This window comes from Mesoplodon bidens (assembly GCF_964165515.1).
Source record: "Mesoplodon bidens genome assembly, chromosome: 2".
Lineage (NCBI taxonomy): Eukaryota > Metazoa > Chordata > Mammalia > Artiodactyla > Ziphiidae > Mesoplodon > Mesoplodon bidens.
The window spans coordinates 23915077-23931754 of record NC_138177.1 but is presented as its reverse complement, the minus strand read 5'-3'; the positions used below and the strand labels follow the sequence as shown (position 1 = coordinate 23931754).

The window sequence follows — 16678 nt, the reverse complement described above, 5'->3', positions numbered from 1 at the left end:
ACCAGAATCTAACTTGCTGGGGTTTTATCAGACCTAACTGACTTGAGGGAAGGGAAATATTCAGCCCCAGCCCACTCTAGTCACCCTGTCAAAACAGGTAAGTGGGGGAGAAAAACTGACAAGGTTGTCTTAAGTTCACAGTCCAGAAGCACAGGCTCAGTGACATACTGATATCCAATCTTAGGACTATAGAACGCTTCCCCTCCCACCACAGCTTGCAACCACATTACTAATAGCCTATTTACAGCAGTTCCTTTTACCCAGTACATCATGTTCACCTATCAACAAAAAATTACAAGACATACTGAAAGGTAAAAAACACAGAATGGAGCAAACATCACAACCAGACTCAGGGATGTTGAAATTATCAGGCCAGGAATTGAAAACAACTGTGATTGATATGCTAAGGACTTTAATGAAAGAGTAGAGCATGGAAAAATAAATGGGCAATGTAAGCAGAGAGATGTAAATTCTAAGAAAGAACCAAAAAGAAATGCTAGACATGAAAAATATTGTAACAGAATGAAGAATGCCCTTTATGAGCTTATTAGTACACTGGATACAGCTGAAGAAAGAATCTCTGAGCTTGAGGATATCAAAATAGGACTGCCAAAACTGAAAAGCGAAGAGAAAAAAGTGAAAAAACAGAAAAGAATATCCAAGTATTGTGGAACATTTACAAAAGTTGTACCATACGTATAATGGGAACACTAAAAGGTGAACAGAGAAAGGAACAGAAGAACCATTTGGAACAATAATGACTGAAAATTTCCCCCAAATTAATGTCAGACACTAAATCACAGATCCAGGAAGCTCCAAGAACACCAAACAGGATAAATACCCAAAAAATTACACCTAGATAGACATGCCATTTTCAAATTATAGATAAAGATAAAAATCCTGAAAGCAGTCAGAGGTTAAAAAATACCTTACCTGTAGAAAATATAAGGTAAGAATTACATTTGACTTTTCCTTTTCATGCAAACAAGAAGAGAGTGGAGTGAAATATTTAAAGTGTTGAGAAAAAAAAACCTACCCACCTAGAATTTTTACTTTGAGAAATTAGCTTTCAAAAGTGAAGGGGAAATAAAGACTTCCTGAGACAAAGATTTGAGGGAATTTGTTGCCAGTAAACCTGCCATGCAAGAAATGTTAAAAGAAGTTCTCCAGAGAGAAGGAAAATGATATAGGTCAGAAACTCAGGTCTACATAAAGAAAGAAAGAGCATCAGAGAAGGAATACATGAATGTAAAATAAATAAAAGCTTTTATTTTTCTTATTCTTAATCTAATAGATGAAATGTTCACAATAATAGCAACAATGTATTCAATTATATATTCTTATATATATGCTTATGTCTGATTACATGTATATATAAATATGCTTATGTATGCTTATGTGTAACTGAAATGAATGACAGCAATTATACAAGGGATAGGAAGCAGGAATTAGGATTATTTCATTTTATGGTACTTGCACTATCCATGAAGTGGTAGAGTGTTATTTGAAACTGGACTTGGATTGGTTATAAATGGATATTGCAAAATGTAGAATGGTCACTTAAAAAAGGAGTTCAACTGATATGCTCAGAATGGGGAGAAAATTGAATCATATAAAATGCTTAATTAAAACCAGAAAAGACAGGGACTTCCCTGGCAGTTCTGTGGTTGAGACTCTGTGTTTCAAATGCAGGGGTCATGGGTTCAATCCCTGGTCAGGGACTGAGATCCCACATGCTGCACGGCATGGCCAAAAACAAGGGGGAAAAAAAAAACAGCAAAAGACAGAAAAGATATGGAAGACAAAAATAAATACAAAGAAAGGAGCAATAAATAGAAAGCACTAGCAAATACAATAGATATTAATCAAAAAACATCAACAATCATTTAGAATGTCAATGGTCTAAGTATACCAATTACAAAACAGATTATGTCAGATTGGATCAAAAAACAGTATCTAACTATATGTTGTCTAAAAAGCCCACTTTAGGTATAGAGGCACATATAGTTGTTCCTCAGTATCCATGGGGTGTTGGTTCCATGCCCTCTCCATACCCCAGGGATACCAAAATCTGCACACGCTCAACTCCCTTATATAAAATGGTGTAGTACAGTCAGCCCTCCGTATCCATGGATGCAGAATTCGTGGATACAGAGGCCAAGTGTCTAGATTAAGAGTACAGGCATACTTTGTTTTATTGTGCTTTGCTATATTGTACTTTGCAGATATTACAAATTGAAGGTTTGTGGCAACCTGCATTGAGCAAGTCTGTCAGCACCATTTTTCCAACAGCGTTCGCTCACTTCATGATTTTATGTCACATTTTGGTAATTCTCACAGTATTTCAAATTTCTTCATTATTATATTTGTTGTGGTGATCTGTGATTATTGATCTTTGATGTTCCTATTGCAAGAAGATTGCAACTCGCTAAAGGCTCAGATGATGGTTAGCATTTTTAGCAATAAAGTATTTTTAAAATTAAGGTGTGTACATTTTTTAGACATAATGCTATTGCACACTTAATAAACTAGAGTATAGTGTGAATACAACTTTCATATGCACTGGGAAATCAAAAAATTCATGCGATGTACTTTATTGCAATATTCGCCTTTTTGTAGTAGTCTGGAACTGAACCCACAATATCCCCAAGTGGATGGAGAAAGATATACCATGATAACACTAATCAAAAGAAAGTGGAAGTAGCTATATTAATTTCAGACAGGGTGGAATTTGGAGTAAGGAAAGTTTTTGGAAATAAAGAAGGGAATTGCTGTTCACCAAGAAGATGTAGCATACTTAATGTGTATGCGTGTAACAACATAGCATCAAAATGCATGAGGCAAAACCCGACAGAAGTGCAGAGAAAAAGAGATGAATTCACTGTCATAGTTGGGAACTTCAGCACCCCTCTATCAGAAATGGACAGATCCAGCAGGCAAAAAAATCAGTAAGGACATAGTTGAACTCAACATCCATCATCAATCAAGCGGATGTAAGGACATCTATATACTGCTTCACCCAACAACAGCAGAATACACATTCTTCTCAAGCTTACATGGAACATCCACCAAGAGAGACCACGTTCTGGGCCATAAAACAAACCTTAAGAAATCCCTAACAAATTTAAAAGAACAGGAATCATACATTGTCTGCTCTCAGACCACAATGGAATTAGACTAGATGTCAGTAACAAAAAGATAGCTGGAAAATTCCAAAATACTTGGAATTAAGGCACCACCCTTATAAAAAACACATCAGCCAAAGAAAATATCTCATGAGAAGCTTTAAAATATTTTGAACTAAATGAAAATGAGAAAACAAATTGTCAAAATTTGTCAGATACAGTGAAAGCAGTGCTTAGAGGGAAACTTGTGGCATTGAATGCATATATTAGAAAAGAAGAAAGATCTAAGATTAATCGTCTTAGCTTCCACCTTAGGATACTAGAAAGAGAAGAGCAAATTAAATCTAAAGTAAACAGAAGAAAAATAATAAAATTAGAGCAGAAATCCATCAAATTGAAAATAGGAAACCAATAGGAAAAATCATTGAAACCAAAGCTTATTCTTTAAAAAGGTCAATGAAATTGATAAGCCTCTATCCAGGCTAATTAAGAAAAAAAGGGGTCCCTTTATCTATTTTTGAGAGAAATCATATTAACAAGTTTTCTAGTATGAAACTGTTCTTACATTCTGGGAATCAGTTGCTCATATAAATAACTGAATTTCAATACAGCAATGGATTTCAAATGTTAACATTTTATTAACAATTTTTGCTGTTAAATGTATCAATATACTGAGATGAGTCTGGTTTTATTATTTGGTGTTTTGATCAAGTTTTGTTTCAGGGTTATCTTAATTTTATATAAAGTAGAGTAAAGCTTTCTTTTCTTCTCTGTGCTCATAGAAATAAACTCTTCCTTGAAATCTGAAAAAATTCTCTTGTAACACATTCTTTGTTATTACATAGTAGCTTCTCAGTGCTTTATTTTATTGTTGATTTGAGACAATTTGGTCACTTATATTTTTCCAGTAAAAATGTCTTTCAAACAGATTTTCAAACTTACAAGTTTGAATACCTTATATAAATTTAATAATTCCCTTGGAAACTTGAAAAGAAGGGGAATTACCTATCAATATAGTTTATATTATTTCATATATTTATAATTACCTTCACACTATAATTCTTTTAAAATTTTTCTTCTCTTTTCTGTGGTAAATATTTTTGCACAGAATATGCTTAATCTGTGTTTTGCCTGCTGTACTCTCTGCTATATCTTTAAACCTTTGATTGTAAAATAAAACACAAATACAAAGAAAAAAAGAAAAGAGAGACAGGACACTACTAGTATCAGAAATGAAAGGACATCAGTATGCAACCCATGTACATGAAAAGGCTAATAAAGGAATACTATGAACAATTATTTCTTTGCCTACAAATTTGATAACCTAGATGAAATGGACCAATTCCTTCAAAGACACAGCTCCCATAACTAACCAAGGAGAAATAAATAATCTGAAACGGCTCTGTCTGTTAAAGAAATTGAATCAATAATTAATAATCTTCCAGAACAGAAAGCACCAGGCCCAGATGTATTCACTGGTGAATTCCACCAGACATTTAAGGAAGAAATCATGACAATTCTCTACAGTTGCTTTCAGAAGATAGAAATAGAGGAAATACTTCTTAACTCATTCTATGATGCAAGAATTATGCTAATACCAAAACCAGACAAAGCCATTACAAGAAAAGAATGCTACAGACCAGTGTAGAAAGCCTCATAGACACAGGTGCAAAAGTCCTCAAAAAATATTAACAAATTGAATCCAACAATATATAAAAAGAATTATACACCACCACAATATATAAAAAGAATTATACACCACTATATGTTTTACCACTTTAAAATAATTAATGTAGTATACCGAAAACTATTGAATTGTTCACTTTAAATGGGTCAATAGTATGGTATGTGAATTATATCTTAGTAAAGCTGTTTTTTTGGTTAATATTTTGTTTTTTAAACATTAATACAGCTATCATTTCTTGTCTGGATAAATATGTAATGTTCTGTCTGGTTTTCCTGGGTTTTTTTTCCCCCTAGTTGAAAAAAAAAATGTTCTTCATATTGTAGTCAGAATAGTAGTTTTAAAGTCTTTTAGTTTTGTGCTTAAAATCCTTTCATGGTACCACTTTGTTTTACAGAAGAGGCTCAAACTTTGTAACATAGCTTTTACCTTATAAGGTCCTTGCTGTTCGAGATTTTAACTTACTATTTGGGTTTCCCTGCTCATACATCAGGTTTTCTCTAGTATCTAGACTTTTGTACATGTTGCCAGCAATATTCTACGCTCAGGTCTCAATTTAGATATAACTTCCTGTGGGTATCTTTCCTTCTATGGTTCTTCCTTCCACTGGGCCCTCTCCTCCCCGTTAGATATACCTCCCCTCTCCCCTATTGACTTTACTTAAGAATGGCTGTTTTTTAAAAAAAAGTACTTTCCAATTGTTGTGATCATATACCACAGGAGTTTTTTTACCCTGTTGTATTAGTTTGCTAGGGCAGTTGTTACAAATACCCACAAACTGGGTGGCTTAAAAAACAAGAATTTATTGTCTCAATTATGGCAGTAGAAATCTGAAATCAAGTTGTTTGCAGAGTTGGCTTCTGATGGTTTGCTGGCAGTGTTTAGTGTTCCTTGGTTTGTAGATGTATCACCCTGATTTCTGCTTTAATCTTCATATGATGTTCTCAATGTGTGTGTGATTCTGAATCTAAATTTCTTCTATTTATAAGGATACAGTCATATTGGATTAGGGCCTACACTGATGACCTCATTTTAAGTTGATTACCTCTGTGAAGACCCTATTTTCTATTTTCTTTTTTTTTAGGCTTTTTGAAGTACAAATGACAATTTTAAATTGTATGTATTAAGGTGTAAAACCTGATATTTAGATATATGTATACATCGTGAAATGTTTACCACAATCAAGCTAATTAACGTGTCTATCACCTCAGTTACCTCCTTCCTTCTCCCTTCCCTCTCTCCCTCCCTCCCTCCCTTCCTTCCTTCCTTCCTTCCTTTTTTTTTTTGTCTAAGAATATTTAAGCTCCACTCTGTTAGCAAATTTCCAGTATGCAGTACAGTATTGTTAACTGTAGTTATCCTGCTTTACATTAGATCTCTAGAGTTTATTTATCCTACATATCTGAAATTTGTGCCTTTTGACCAACATTTCCCCATTTCCCTTACCCCCTCAGCTCTTCACAACCACTGTTCTACTCTCTGCTTCTAAGGGTTTGACTTTTGTAGATTCTGCACATAAGTCAGATCATGCAGTATTTAAAGCCCTAGTTCTAAATATGGTCACATTCTGAGGTACTGGTGTTTAGTGCTTCAACATATGAATTTTGGAGGGACACAATTCAACCCTTAACCCTTATATTTCACTTGAGAGTGTGATATAAGCTTTTTCTCTGTTTCATTATTATGTGATTGTCACAAACATAATTTTAATGATTATAGAAGAATATCCACTTAGCCAGTTTCCTACTGTTAAATACACTTGGCCCTTCATATCCACAGTTTCCAGGCAGATACAGAGAGCCCATTGTTTGGGGTGGTGTGGGGGAGAAAATTCCAAAAGGCAAAATTCGAACTTGCCATGCCCTAGTAACTTTTACATAGCATTTGTAGATGATTTAAAGTATCTGAGAGTACGTTATATGCAAACACTACTCCATTTTATATATGGGACTTGAGCGATCATAGATTTTGGTAATGGAGGGTGGACAGACCTGGAACCAATCCCCCCAAGCTGACTGTATTTATTTTTCACTTTTGCAGTATAATAATTGCCATGGACCCTTTTATGCACTTCTTTTAGAACAGATACCTGGAAATGAAGTGGTCAGATCATTTTTAAGGCACTTGATACATGCCACAAATTTTTGCAAGTATGAGAGGCATTTCTTGCTTTCTTAGTAGATCATTTATTAATCATATTTTCTCTTTGTGAATTAGCTCTTTAAGTCATTTGCCCATTTAATTTTGTGGTCTTAATGTTTTTCTTTTCAATTCTTATAAACTCTTTGCATAGTAAAAATTGTACTGTTGATCTTCTCTGCAACTGTTTTACCAATTTATCATTTGCCCTTTAATTTTGGTCTTGTTTCTTTTTCAAATTATAGATGATTTGTTTTTATTTTCCTCAATAGTTCTTCTATTGCTTCGAAGCTTGGCTTGTCCTTCTTTTTTCAGAGTTTGCTAAATAAGTAATTCTGCTTTTCCCTGGATGTTTCTATTGGGTTTAAAGATATTTAGTTCTAATCCATTTAGAGTTTGTTTTGCTAAATGGTATGATGTGAGAATCATTTTTTTCTTTAATTGCTAGTTTGTGGTTTCAATTCCATTAATTAATCACTGCTTTCCTCAGTGGTTGACAGTATCTCACATATTGAATTAAATTATTTTGGGGTGGAGATCTATTACACTGATACTTTATTAAAGATTTATAGTAGGGACTTCCCTCGTGACGCAGTGGTTAAGAATCCACCTACCAGCACAGGGAACATGGGTTTGATCCCTGGTCCGGGAAGATCCCACATGCCGTGGAGCAACTAAGCCTGTGCACCACAACTACTGAGCCTGCACTCTAGAGCTCGTGAGCCATAACTACCGAGCCCACGTGCCACAACTAGCGAAGCCCGTGTGCCTAGAGCCTGTGCTCCACAACAAGAGAAGCCACTGCAATGAGAAGCACACACACTGCAATGAAGAGTAACCCCTGCTCACTGCAACTAGAGAAAGCCTGCATGCAGCAATGAAGACCCAAGGCAGCCAAAAATAAATAAATAAAAATAAATAAATTTATAAAAGCAAAACAGTCCGCCTGCCAATACAGGGGACACGGGTTTGATCCTTGGTCTGGGAAGATCCCACATGCCGTGGAGCAACTAAGCCCGTGTGCCACAACTTCTGAGCCCACATGCCACAACTACTGAAGCCCACGTGATCTAGGGCCCGCGTGCCACAGCTACTGAGCCTGTGTGCTGCAACTACTGAAGCCCACGCGCCTAGAGTCTGTGCTCTGCAACAAGAGAAGCCACCGCAATGAGAAGGCTGCGCACCGCAATGAAGAGTAGCCCCCACTCCCTGCAACTAGAGAAAGCCCGCGTGCAGCAACGAAGACCCAATACAGGCAAAAAATTTTTAAAAAAATTTTATAGTATATGTTAACATCTGAAAAGAACATTACCCTCTCCCCTTCTTTACTCTTTGTGCTTTTTCAGGATTTTCTTTGGTATTTTTACCAGTTTATTTTTGCCTGTGTGCTAGAACATTTGTCTCTATCTCTCACCCAGTATTACCTACCACATTTAAATTTTTTAAATTAAATTTACAGGGAAGATAATTTAAGAAACATTGAACATATGTACATTCAATCTTCCCTTTCAAGTACTTGGTATTTTTCTATATTGTCTTCTTTAAATCTTTTGTGAAGACTTGTAGTTTTTTCATATAATTCAAACAAATTATTCACTGTTGTTATTACTTGTGTGTGTATTAGTTGCTGGTGGTTTTTGTTGGATCTATTAAAAACAAATGAAAATTTTTTATTAACAATGAAAATTTTTACTATTATTGCTTATTCTACTGTCTAGAAGTACTGTGTGATTTATATTATCTAATATGCAGTTGTTTTACTCAGCTTTATCAATTCCAACACTTTTCAGTGGGTTTATTTGCATTTTCTGAGCAAACAGTTATATTAAGTGGAAATGATCATGATTTTCAACTATTCATGTTTTGTAACTATTTCACATGTTACTTAGAATATCTAAAATCTAATATTAAATAAGAGAGATAATGGAAGACATCCTTTTTGTTGTTATTATTCCTGGATGTATCTGGTGTTTCACTAGAAAGTATTATTTTGTCTGATAGCTTGAAAGAGGTTATTTCTTAAGAGAATTACTGAACTCTTTTTTTTTTGTGTGTGGGATTTGAGGTAGTATTTTGGAATTGGTATTAGATTTTATCAAATATTTTTGTGCAGGGGTACTTACAGAGATTATCACATGGAGTTAATTTAATTTTTGCACAGTTATTAATGTTTGCTAATATTAAATTACCTTCAATACCTGTAATAAAACTTACTGTTTTGCAGTAGGTTGTTCTTTTTTACCTATGGTTTAATTTTGTTTTTCAGCATTTTATTTGGCTTTTTTACGTTCTTATCAATTAGTGACATGAGTCTATAACTTTTTTTGGTGGTATCTTTGTGAGGTTTTGATTTCAAGGTAATTTTTGCTTGAAACTTCTAGTACATCTACTGCTATCCCAACAGACAAACTATACTAAAGTGAGCAGCAAACTAAAAGTGTTCTTTAGGTGATTAGAAAAATGAAAGAGTAGTATGATAAGTGGTTAGTGCTGCAGATGTTGATTTAGGCACCATTTTCATGGAGTTGCATAAGAGCAAGAACATGACTTGACATGGCTCTTCCCAGTTTCCGCCAAGGTTTGCATGTCAGGCTGACTCAGAAACCACTGGAAAATCTGGGTCCTGCATACAGTAGGCACTTCATAAGCAGTTTTGAGTAAATGGTTAACATTACAGTGACTATCCCAGAAACATTTCTCAGGCCTACATTGATGCCTTTTTTTTTTTTTTTTTTTTTTTAAATTATAGACCTCAAATGTGAAGAAGCTAGCATAGTTTTCTTTGGACTTTAAATCAAAGACTGTTACCAGTTTTCCTGCCCTTAATACTGACTTCAAAAAAGGATACAGTGTCCTCCAGATCTTGATTCCTTGTTGTCACTAAACATAAGCTTATAGGTTCTTTGCGTTTTAAAAGTTTTATTGTGGATCACCTGGGAAAATAGCATGTAACAAAGTAATAGAAAAGTTACTCAGGAAAAAGCTCAGGAAATCTTATAGTCATAACCTCTGTATGCTTCTGTTTACCTTAGCTACTACCTGGAAGAACCTTTGGACATTACACTTTCCTTTCTCACTGATACCAAGAGTATATTTCAACCTCATTTCTAAAAAGATGTCTTTCAACCAAATTTCCCCTTCTTAAAGCCCTACCTAAATGTGAAGAGCTATATCATTTTTTTCTAGAATAGATAAAAAGATGTTAGATTAGACCTTTGTCATTTCTCCCCGGACCACTGCAGAAGCCTTCTTTCTCCCTTTTCTTTTTGTGCATTCTAGCTCTACCACTCCTCCCCCAATTTAATCTTTTAAAGACACAAATGTATTTATAACCTTTTATTAGTTCCACATCAGAAATAAGATGCAGTTAGATTTTTCCTTCACTCCATACACCAACAATATTATATATAAATTAGATATTTAAATGTAAAACAAATAATTATATAAGTACCAGCAGAAAATACAGATAAATATTGAATCTTGGTGTGAAGAAGACTGTAAAATACAGCAATAACGGAATACACACTTAGAAAAATATTGGCAACATATGGCAGGCAAAAGGTTATTAGCCTGAATAAAGAATTATTTTTATGTAATAATATACAAAAATAATATTCAGTTATATGAACAGTTCTTTATATTGTAGAAAGAGTTATTAGTTGATATTTTATTATTCTTACATATTAATCTTTTATTATTACTTCTATAGCAAAAACAAATTAGTTACTCACCAGGAGTATGCAGCATAGAACATCAGCAAGAAATAACCAAACTAAAGACTGATTTGGAAAAGAAAAGTATCTTTTATGAAGAAGAATTGTCCAAGAGGGAAGGAATACATGCAAATGAAATTAAAAATCTGAAGAAAGAACTACATGATTCAGAAGGCCAGCAACTTGCTCTCAACAAAGAAATTATGATTTTGAAAGACAAATTGGAAAAAAACAGGAGAGAGAGGTAAGAATCAAGTTATTTACTCCTCTAATAATTATTTATTGAATACCTCTTCAGTGTTAAGGACTGGCGATACATAGGCAATAAACATATTCCAGTCCTCAAGAAGACCAAAGTCAAGATTGGTAAATAGAAAATTATATTACAGCATCATAGGAAAGCAAATGGGATAAGTATAGGAATACTCGTAGAAGAGGCACAAAAGATAACTTGGGTGTGTCTAGGTTTTTTGGACAAAATTATTTCTGAGTTAAGACCAAAGATATAAGAAATATATAGCTGTGGAAGAGTGTTCAGGCAAAGGTTAGCAGAATTTGCCAAGATCTAGAGGAAAAGGGTAGCATGGCACATTCAGAAAATGAAAGTTGTTCATTATGGTGGAAGCATAAAAAGAAAGATGAATGGTGAGAAATGAGACTAGAAAGGAAAATAGTCGTAAGACCATTGAAGGAAAATTACATGATTATATCAATATTTATATTTTTGAAAGACCACTCTTGCTACTGTTTAGAGAATGGATTGGAAGGAGCAGACTGCAGATAGTAATCTAGCTGTGAGAGATGAGGTGGCTGGACCTTAGATATGATAGTGAAGACGGAGAGAAGCTTATGGATTCAGAAGGTCTACCAAGAAGACAGAACCTGGATGACATGGTAACCAGATATGAGAAATTAGAAGCAGGAGAAATTATCAGTGATACTCAAGTTTCTAGGTTTTAGGTAACTGAATGTATGTTATTGTCATTCTCAACTTACATTGGAAGCCTAAGTTTAATTCAGTTTGGTCTGTTTGTTCAGCAAAATTTTTTAGAACCTGCTATGTGAAAGCATTGCTGTAGGCCCTGGAGGCATAACAGTGAACAGATAAAAATTCTCTCTCCTTATGGAGCTTTCCTTTAATTATGGTGAAAGGCTATAAGCAAAATATAAATGAAATAAGTAAAATGCAGAATATATAGGTAATGATATAGGATAGGTAATATATAGGTAATGATAAATTCTAAGAACAAAAAATAAGGCAGTGGATGGGGGCTATGAAGCATTAAGGGAGAAAATTAAATTATATATATATATATATATATATATATATATATGAATGAAATAACCAGGGAAAATTATACTGAGAAGATGATTTCTCAGTAAGGACTGAAGAAAGTGGGGGAGATATCTATACAGATGTATGAGAAGAACATTTTACATGAGGAACAAGAAGTCTGTTAAAAAAAATAATGGGAAGACAAAACTATGGAGATAGTAAAAAGATCAGTGGTTGTAAGGATTGGGAGGAGGATGGGGTGAATAGGCAGGGTACAGAGGATTTCTAGGGCAGTGAAACTACTCTGTATGAAACTGTGATAGGAGATATATGTCATTATACAACCTAATGTAAATTGCGCCGTTTTAGTGATAATGATGTGTCAAATGTAGGTTCATCAGTAGTAACAAACACACCACTCTGAGTATATGGGCAATCTCTGTATTTTCCTCTCAGTATTGCTACGAACCTAAAACCTTTCTAAAAAATAAAGTCTATTAAAATAATAATACTAAAAAAGAGGCCAATGTGGATGAAGCAGAGTTAAGGGGAAAGAATAGTGAGAGGTACGTATGAGAGGTAATGGGAGCCAGATCATGTAAGGCTTTGTAAGTCATGTTCAGTGACTTACAATTTTTTACTCTCAGTAAAACCATGGCAGGGAAGCATTGCCTTTTGACAAGGATTTTGAGTGGAAAATGGACAAATACTGACTTGTGTTTTAACAGGATTATTCTGACTACTAGATTAAGAAAAGTCTGAACTAGATAAGAGAAAAAGCAGTGAAACCATTTAGAAGGATTTTGCAATCATCCAGGCAAAAGATAATGGTGGATTGGGCCTAGGGTGGTGGCAGAATTGGCTGTGAAAAATGTTCGAATTCCAATTTCTTTAAAAGGTAAAAATAATGATATTTGCTGATAGACTAGATATGGGGTAAGAAAGAAAGAGGTAAAATCAAGGATGATGCTACAGTTTGGGGCCTTAGCAATTAGGAGAATATAGTTACCATTTAGAGAGGAAAACTACAGAAGAAGCATTTTGGGGATGGGACTATCAGGAGCTCATTTTAAACAAATTATGTTTGAGGTGCTTTTTAGGCATCCAGGTCAAATAGGTCATCATACAGACTAATCTGGATTTCAGGGCTAGAGATAAAATCCTGGGAGTATTTATCATTCACATGATATTTAAAGGGGTGAGACTATATGAGATCACTTAGTGAATGAATATAGATGGAAAAGAAGTCCTAGGACTGCAACCTGGAGCACTCCAATCTTTAGAAGTTTGGAAATGAGGAAGAAACAGCAAAGTGGAGAGAGAAAGAGCGGTAAGAATGATAGGAAGATGACCAGGCAAATTTGGTGTGCAAATTTGGTGTTATGATGAATGCCTTTCAAGTCTGTCTACATGTTAAATTAGATGAGGTCTAAATCAAATAAGATGAGGACCATGTAATTGATAGTTGAGTTTAACAATATGAATGTCATTGGTGACTTTGATAAGAACAATTTCAGTGGAACAGTAGTGGGCAGAAACCCCATAATGGATCCAAAGACTTGAAGGAGAGCAATTGTAAGAGCAAGCAGATAATAAAAGCAACGAGATAATAACTGGAGGAGAAATTTGTCTCAAAAATAACACCATGCTTGTAATCTGATAGAAAGTACCAGTAGATGATTCAGGACAGAGAGGAGAAAAGTGTACTTGAGCGGGTGCATAAGCAAAGAGCAACCTTAGCTACATTTTGCTCCTGTAGTAAGAAAAGAATAAGTAAGAGTGTATGATCACAGGGGAAGGTACGTGGGGTGTTGGGAACTTGTTTTTCTGTTGTTAGGGTTGGGCATGTTGAATTTGAGGTGCTTGGGAGACAACTTTGGGGAGATATCAAGTCAGCAATTTGAAGCCCAGAAAAGCTTCAGATGTAGATTCAGAGTTTGTCAGCATAATGGATGATAATTGAAATAGGTGGTATAATAGATGGGATAGCTCAGGGAAAATGTGTAAAAAAAAAGAAAAAAAATAGTTGAGCACCTGTGACAGAATACCTGGGGGCATTGGCATTTACTTGGAGGAAAGAGGGGGTGGGGGGCTCACCAATACAGCTGAAAAGTCTAAATGTAGGCTGAAAATCAAGAAAGTGGGTATCAATGAAGCCAAGGGAGGACAACATTTCAAGAGGGAGGGAATGGACAACACTGTCAAAGGTAGCCAGTAGACTGGATATAATAACAGTTGGGACAATAATGGGTTTGGGGACAACAGTTTTTTTGAGGTGGTGGCAGCAGAAGTCAGATTTTAGCACAGGGAGGAAAATTTAGGCAGTGAGGAAGTGGATACGTCAAACTCTCAAGATTTCAAGGTGGTTGCCAAAGAACGGGAAGACAAGGAAAGTGGAAAACGAAGTGTGACGTAGAGTTTAGGGGAGAGTTTGTTTATTTCGTTTCAGTATGAGAGAGAAGTTTTGTTTAACGCTAATAGGAAAAAACAAAAATGGTTGTATATAGAAATTTTACTCAATTTATTCATATACTTCTTTTTCTGAAAGGATGCTTCTTTGTAATTTTTCATATTTTTTTCATTGTTGTTTGTTGTTTGGAGTTGCTTCTGAATCAAGAAAGATTCCTGGGCTTCCCTGGTGGCGCAGTGGTTGAGAGTCCGCCTGCCGATGCAGGGGACATGGGTTCGTGCCCCGGTCCGGGAAGATCCCACATGCCGCGGAGCGGCTGGGCCCGTGAGCCATGGCCGCTGAGCCTGTAGTCCGGAGCCTGTACTCCGCCATGGGAGAGGCCACAGCAGTGAGAGGCCCGCGTACCGCAAAAAAAAAAACCCAAAAAACAAAAAAGACAAAACTGATTCCCCTTTCTCCCTTAGGAGGTTTTTGTTGTTTCTTTTTTTTTTTGTCTTTTTGTCTTTTAAGACACTGTTTTTTATTTTCTCAATGATATAAGGTGCTTTACAAGTATGAACAATAACCTGCCACACTTTAATGTTTTGTATCCTTTCCATTGATTTCTTTAAATCTGGAATGTAATTCCTTGTGTGGCATCTGTTTTCTAATGTAGAAAAAATAACTTATCAAACACTAAATTTTACTCTAAGGATACTAAATTTATAAATTTATTCCACTTTTGAAATGATAGCCCAAAATCCACCTGATTGACGCTCATTTGGCACGTTCTTCTCAATTCTGGTCGCTGAACCACATCCTGAGTTAGGATGAAAATAATGTAGCTTTCAGGCTTTGAAATGACTACATTGAAATTGCCAAAAGGGTCATGAGGTTGTCTGCGCAGGACAATGTTTTCCATCACTTACAGAGTTACACTTTGCATGTCAAGAAGAGAGGACGTAATCCCACAGCAGCAGACATTTAAAATGAAAGAAGACAGCCACAAGGATTCATGCAGAAGATTTTAAATATGCCCGTTGAGCAAAACGATTTAACTGATTTTTCTTCAAGGGCAATGCTCCTATATGCATCCTTTGAAAAATTAAAGATCCTAGAATAGCGTCTTCCATGTGGGACATCTTGAAAGATAATATTTTGGTTTCAGTGAGTTACACACCAGTTCTTGTTAATTTAGCGGGTCTGTTTACAGAGTGTGGTGGTTTCGTTCTTTAGATTTGCAGAGTTTATAGAGAAAGAAAATTACAGCCTGCACACCCAAGACAAGGACAGTTCCTCCAATGAAACTGGCTGCATCAAAGGTAGACTTCCGCGCAGGTTGTGAAGTCGGAGTTAAAGTGATATCAGTTGTACCTGATGTAGTAGTTGTGGTGGAAGCTGTAGAAGAGGAAGGCAGAGTTGTGGTTTTAGCTGTAGAATTGGTTGGCAGTGGTGTGGCAGTGGACGCAGGACAGAATTCTGTGCTGTTCACCACCTTGCAATCACAAACTGTTGAATTCATTTTATCCAAAAGCAGGTAGTGTTAGCAGCATTAGCATCAAAACAGGAAACCCCATTGTTGCGGCTTTCACAGATTTCTGGTGCTGGAGTGGTGCCCGGAGGAGCGGCGGCGGCACCGGGGCTGTCCTAGTGGTAGTCGGTAAAGCCGAGGGTGTAGTCACGTTCGGGGCCAGCATGGTGTTCTGAGCCGCGCTCGTCACGCAGAACGTGGCCAGGCAGCTGCCAAAAGCAGCCGGCGGGGCAGCGCCAGTATCGCAGCCTCTGTGCTGGCCTTCGAGCGCGTCCGTCCCTCTGTCCCCTGCGGCGCCACCTCCCAGACTCCTCCCTTTGGAGGTTTTTAAAAAGTTCGCTAGAACTGTGTTTACCCCTAAGGGTGAATCAGTTCTGTCCCTTAGAACTATCATTTTAAATAAGTTTTATAATATTGTATGTATGTATGTATGTATGTGTAGATAGGTAGGTACATAAGGAAGAAGGGAAGAAGGAAGGCAGGAGTTGGAAATGTAAGTTGAATTTTCTATGCAGTCTAGAGCTGAGTGTAAGCAATTGTCTTGTGGTCCCTATACCCTCCTTTTTCCCTAGCTTCCTCATTTTCCCATGCTGTCTAGCATATATACAACTGAAGAAGGTGAGCATAATTAGGATGTCTTCCTCAGATTTTCAAATGAAGAACAAAATAGATATTATTAAGCAGACAAATCTATTTATTAATTAAAAGGAAATGATTGTGACTTCCTAATTTTAAGGGAAATGTTTGGGATTTGGAGCAATTGAGATATAAGTGGCTTTTCAGAATAAGGCATATGATACAGTAGCCAATCTGGGATACCA

At 35.9% G+C, this 16678-nt stretch overlaps 1 protein-coding gene and 1 pseudogene across 21 annotated transcripts in view; one reads left to right on the top strand and one right to left on the bottom strand.

Moving 5' to 3' along the window:
- CDC42BPA (CDC42 binding protein kinase alpha) overlaps positions 1-16678 on the top strand; it is a 323580-nt gene that overhangs the window by 219460 nt on the left and 87442 nt on the right. For all 20 annotated transcript variants that reach the window (XM_081225007.1, XM_081225002.1, XM_081224995.1 and 17 more), the window contains one exon: positions 10658-10905. In XM_081225007.1, coding sequence (XP_081081133.1) covers positions 10658-10905 — 248 coding nt within the window. The remainder of the gene's footprint in view (positions 1-10657; positions 10906-16678) is intronic.
- LOC308612400 (sialomucin core protein 24-like) lies at positions 15158-16251 on the bottom strand (annotated as a pseudogene). The gene has a single exon. The product of its transcript is annotated as a sialomucin core protein 24-like (transcript).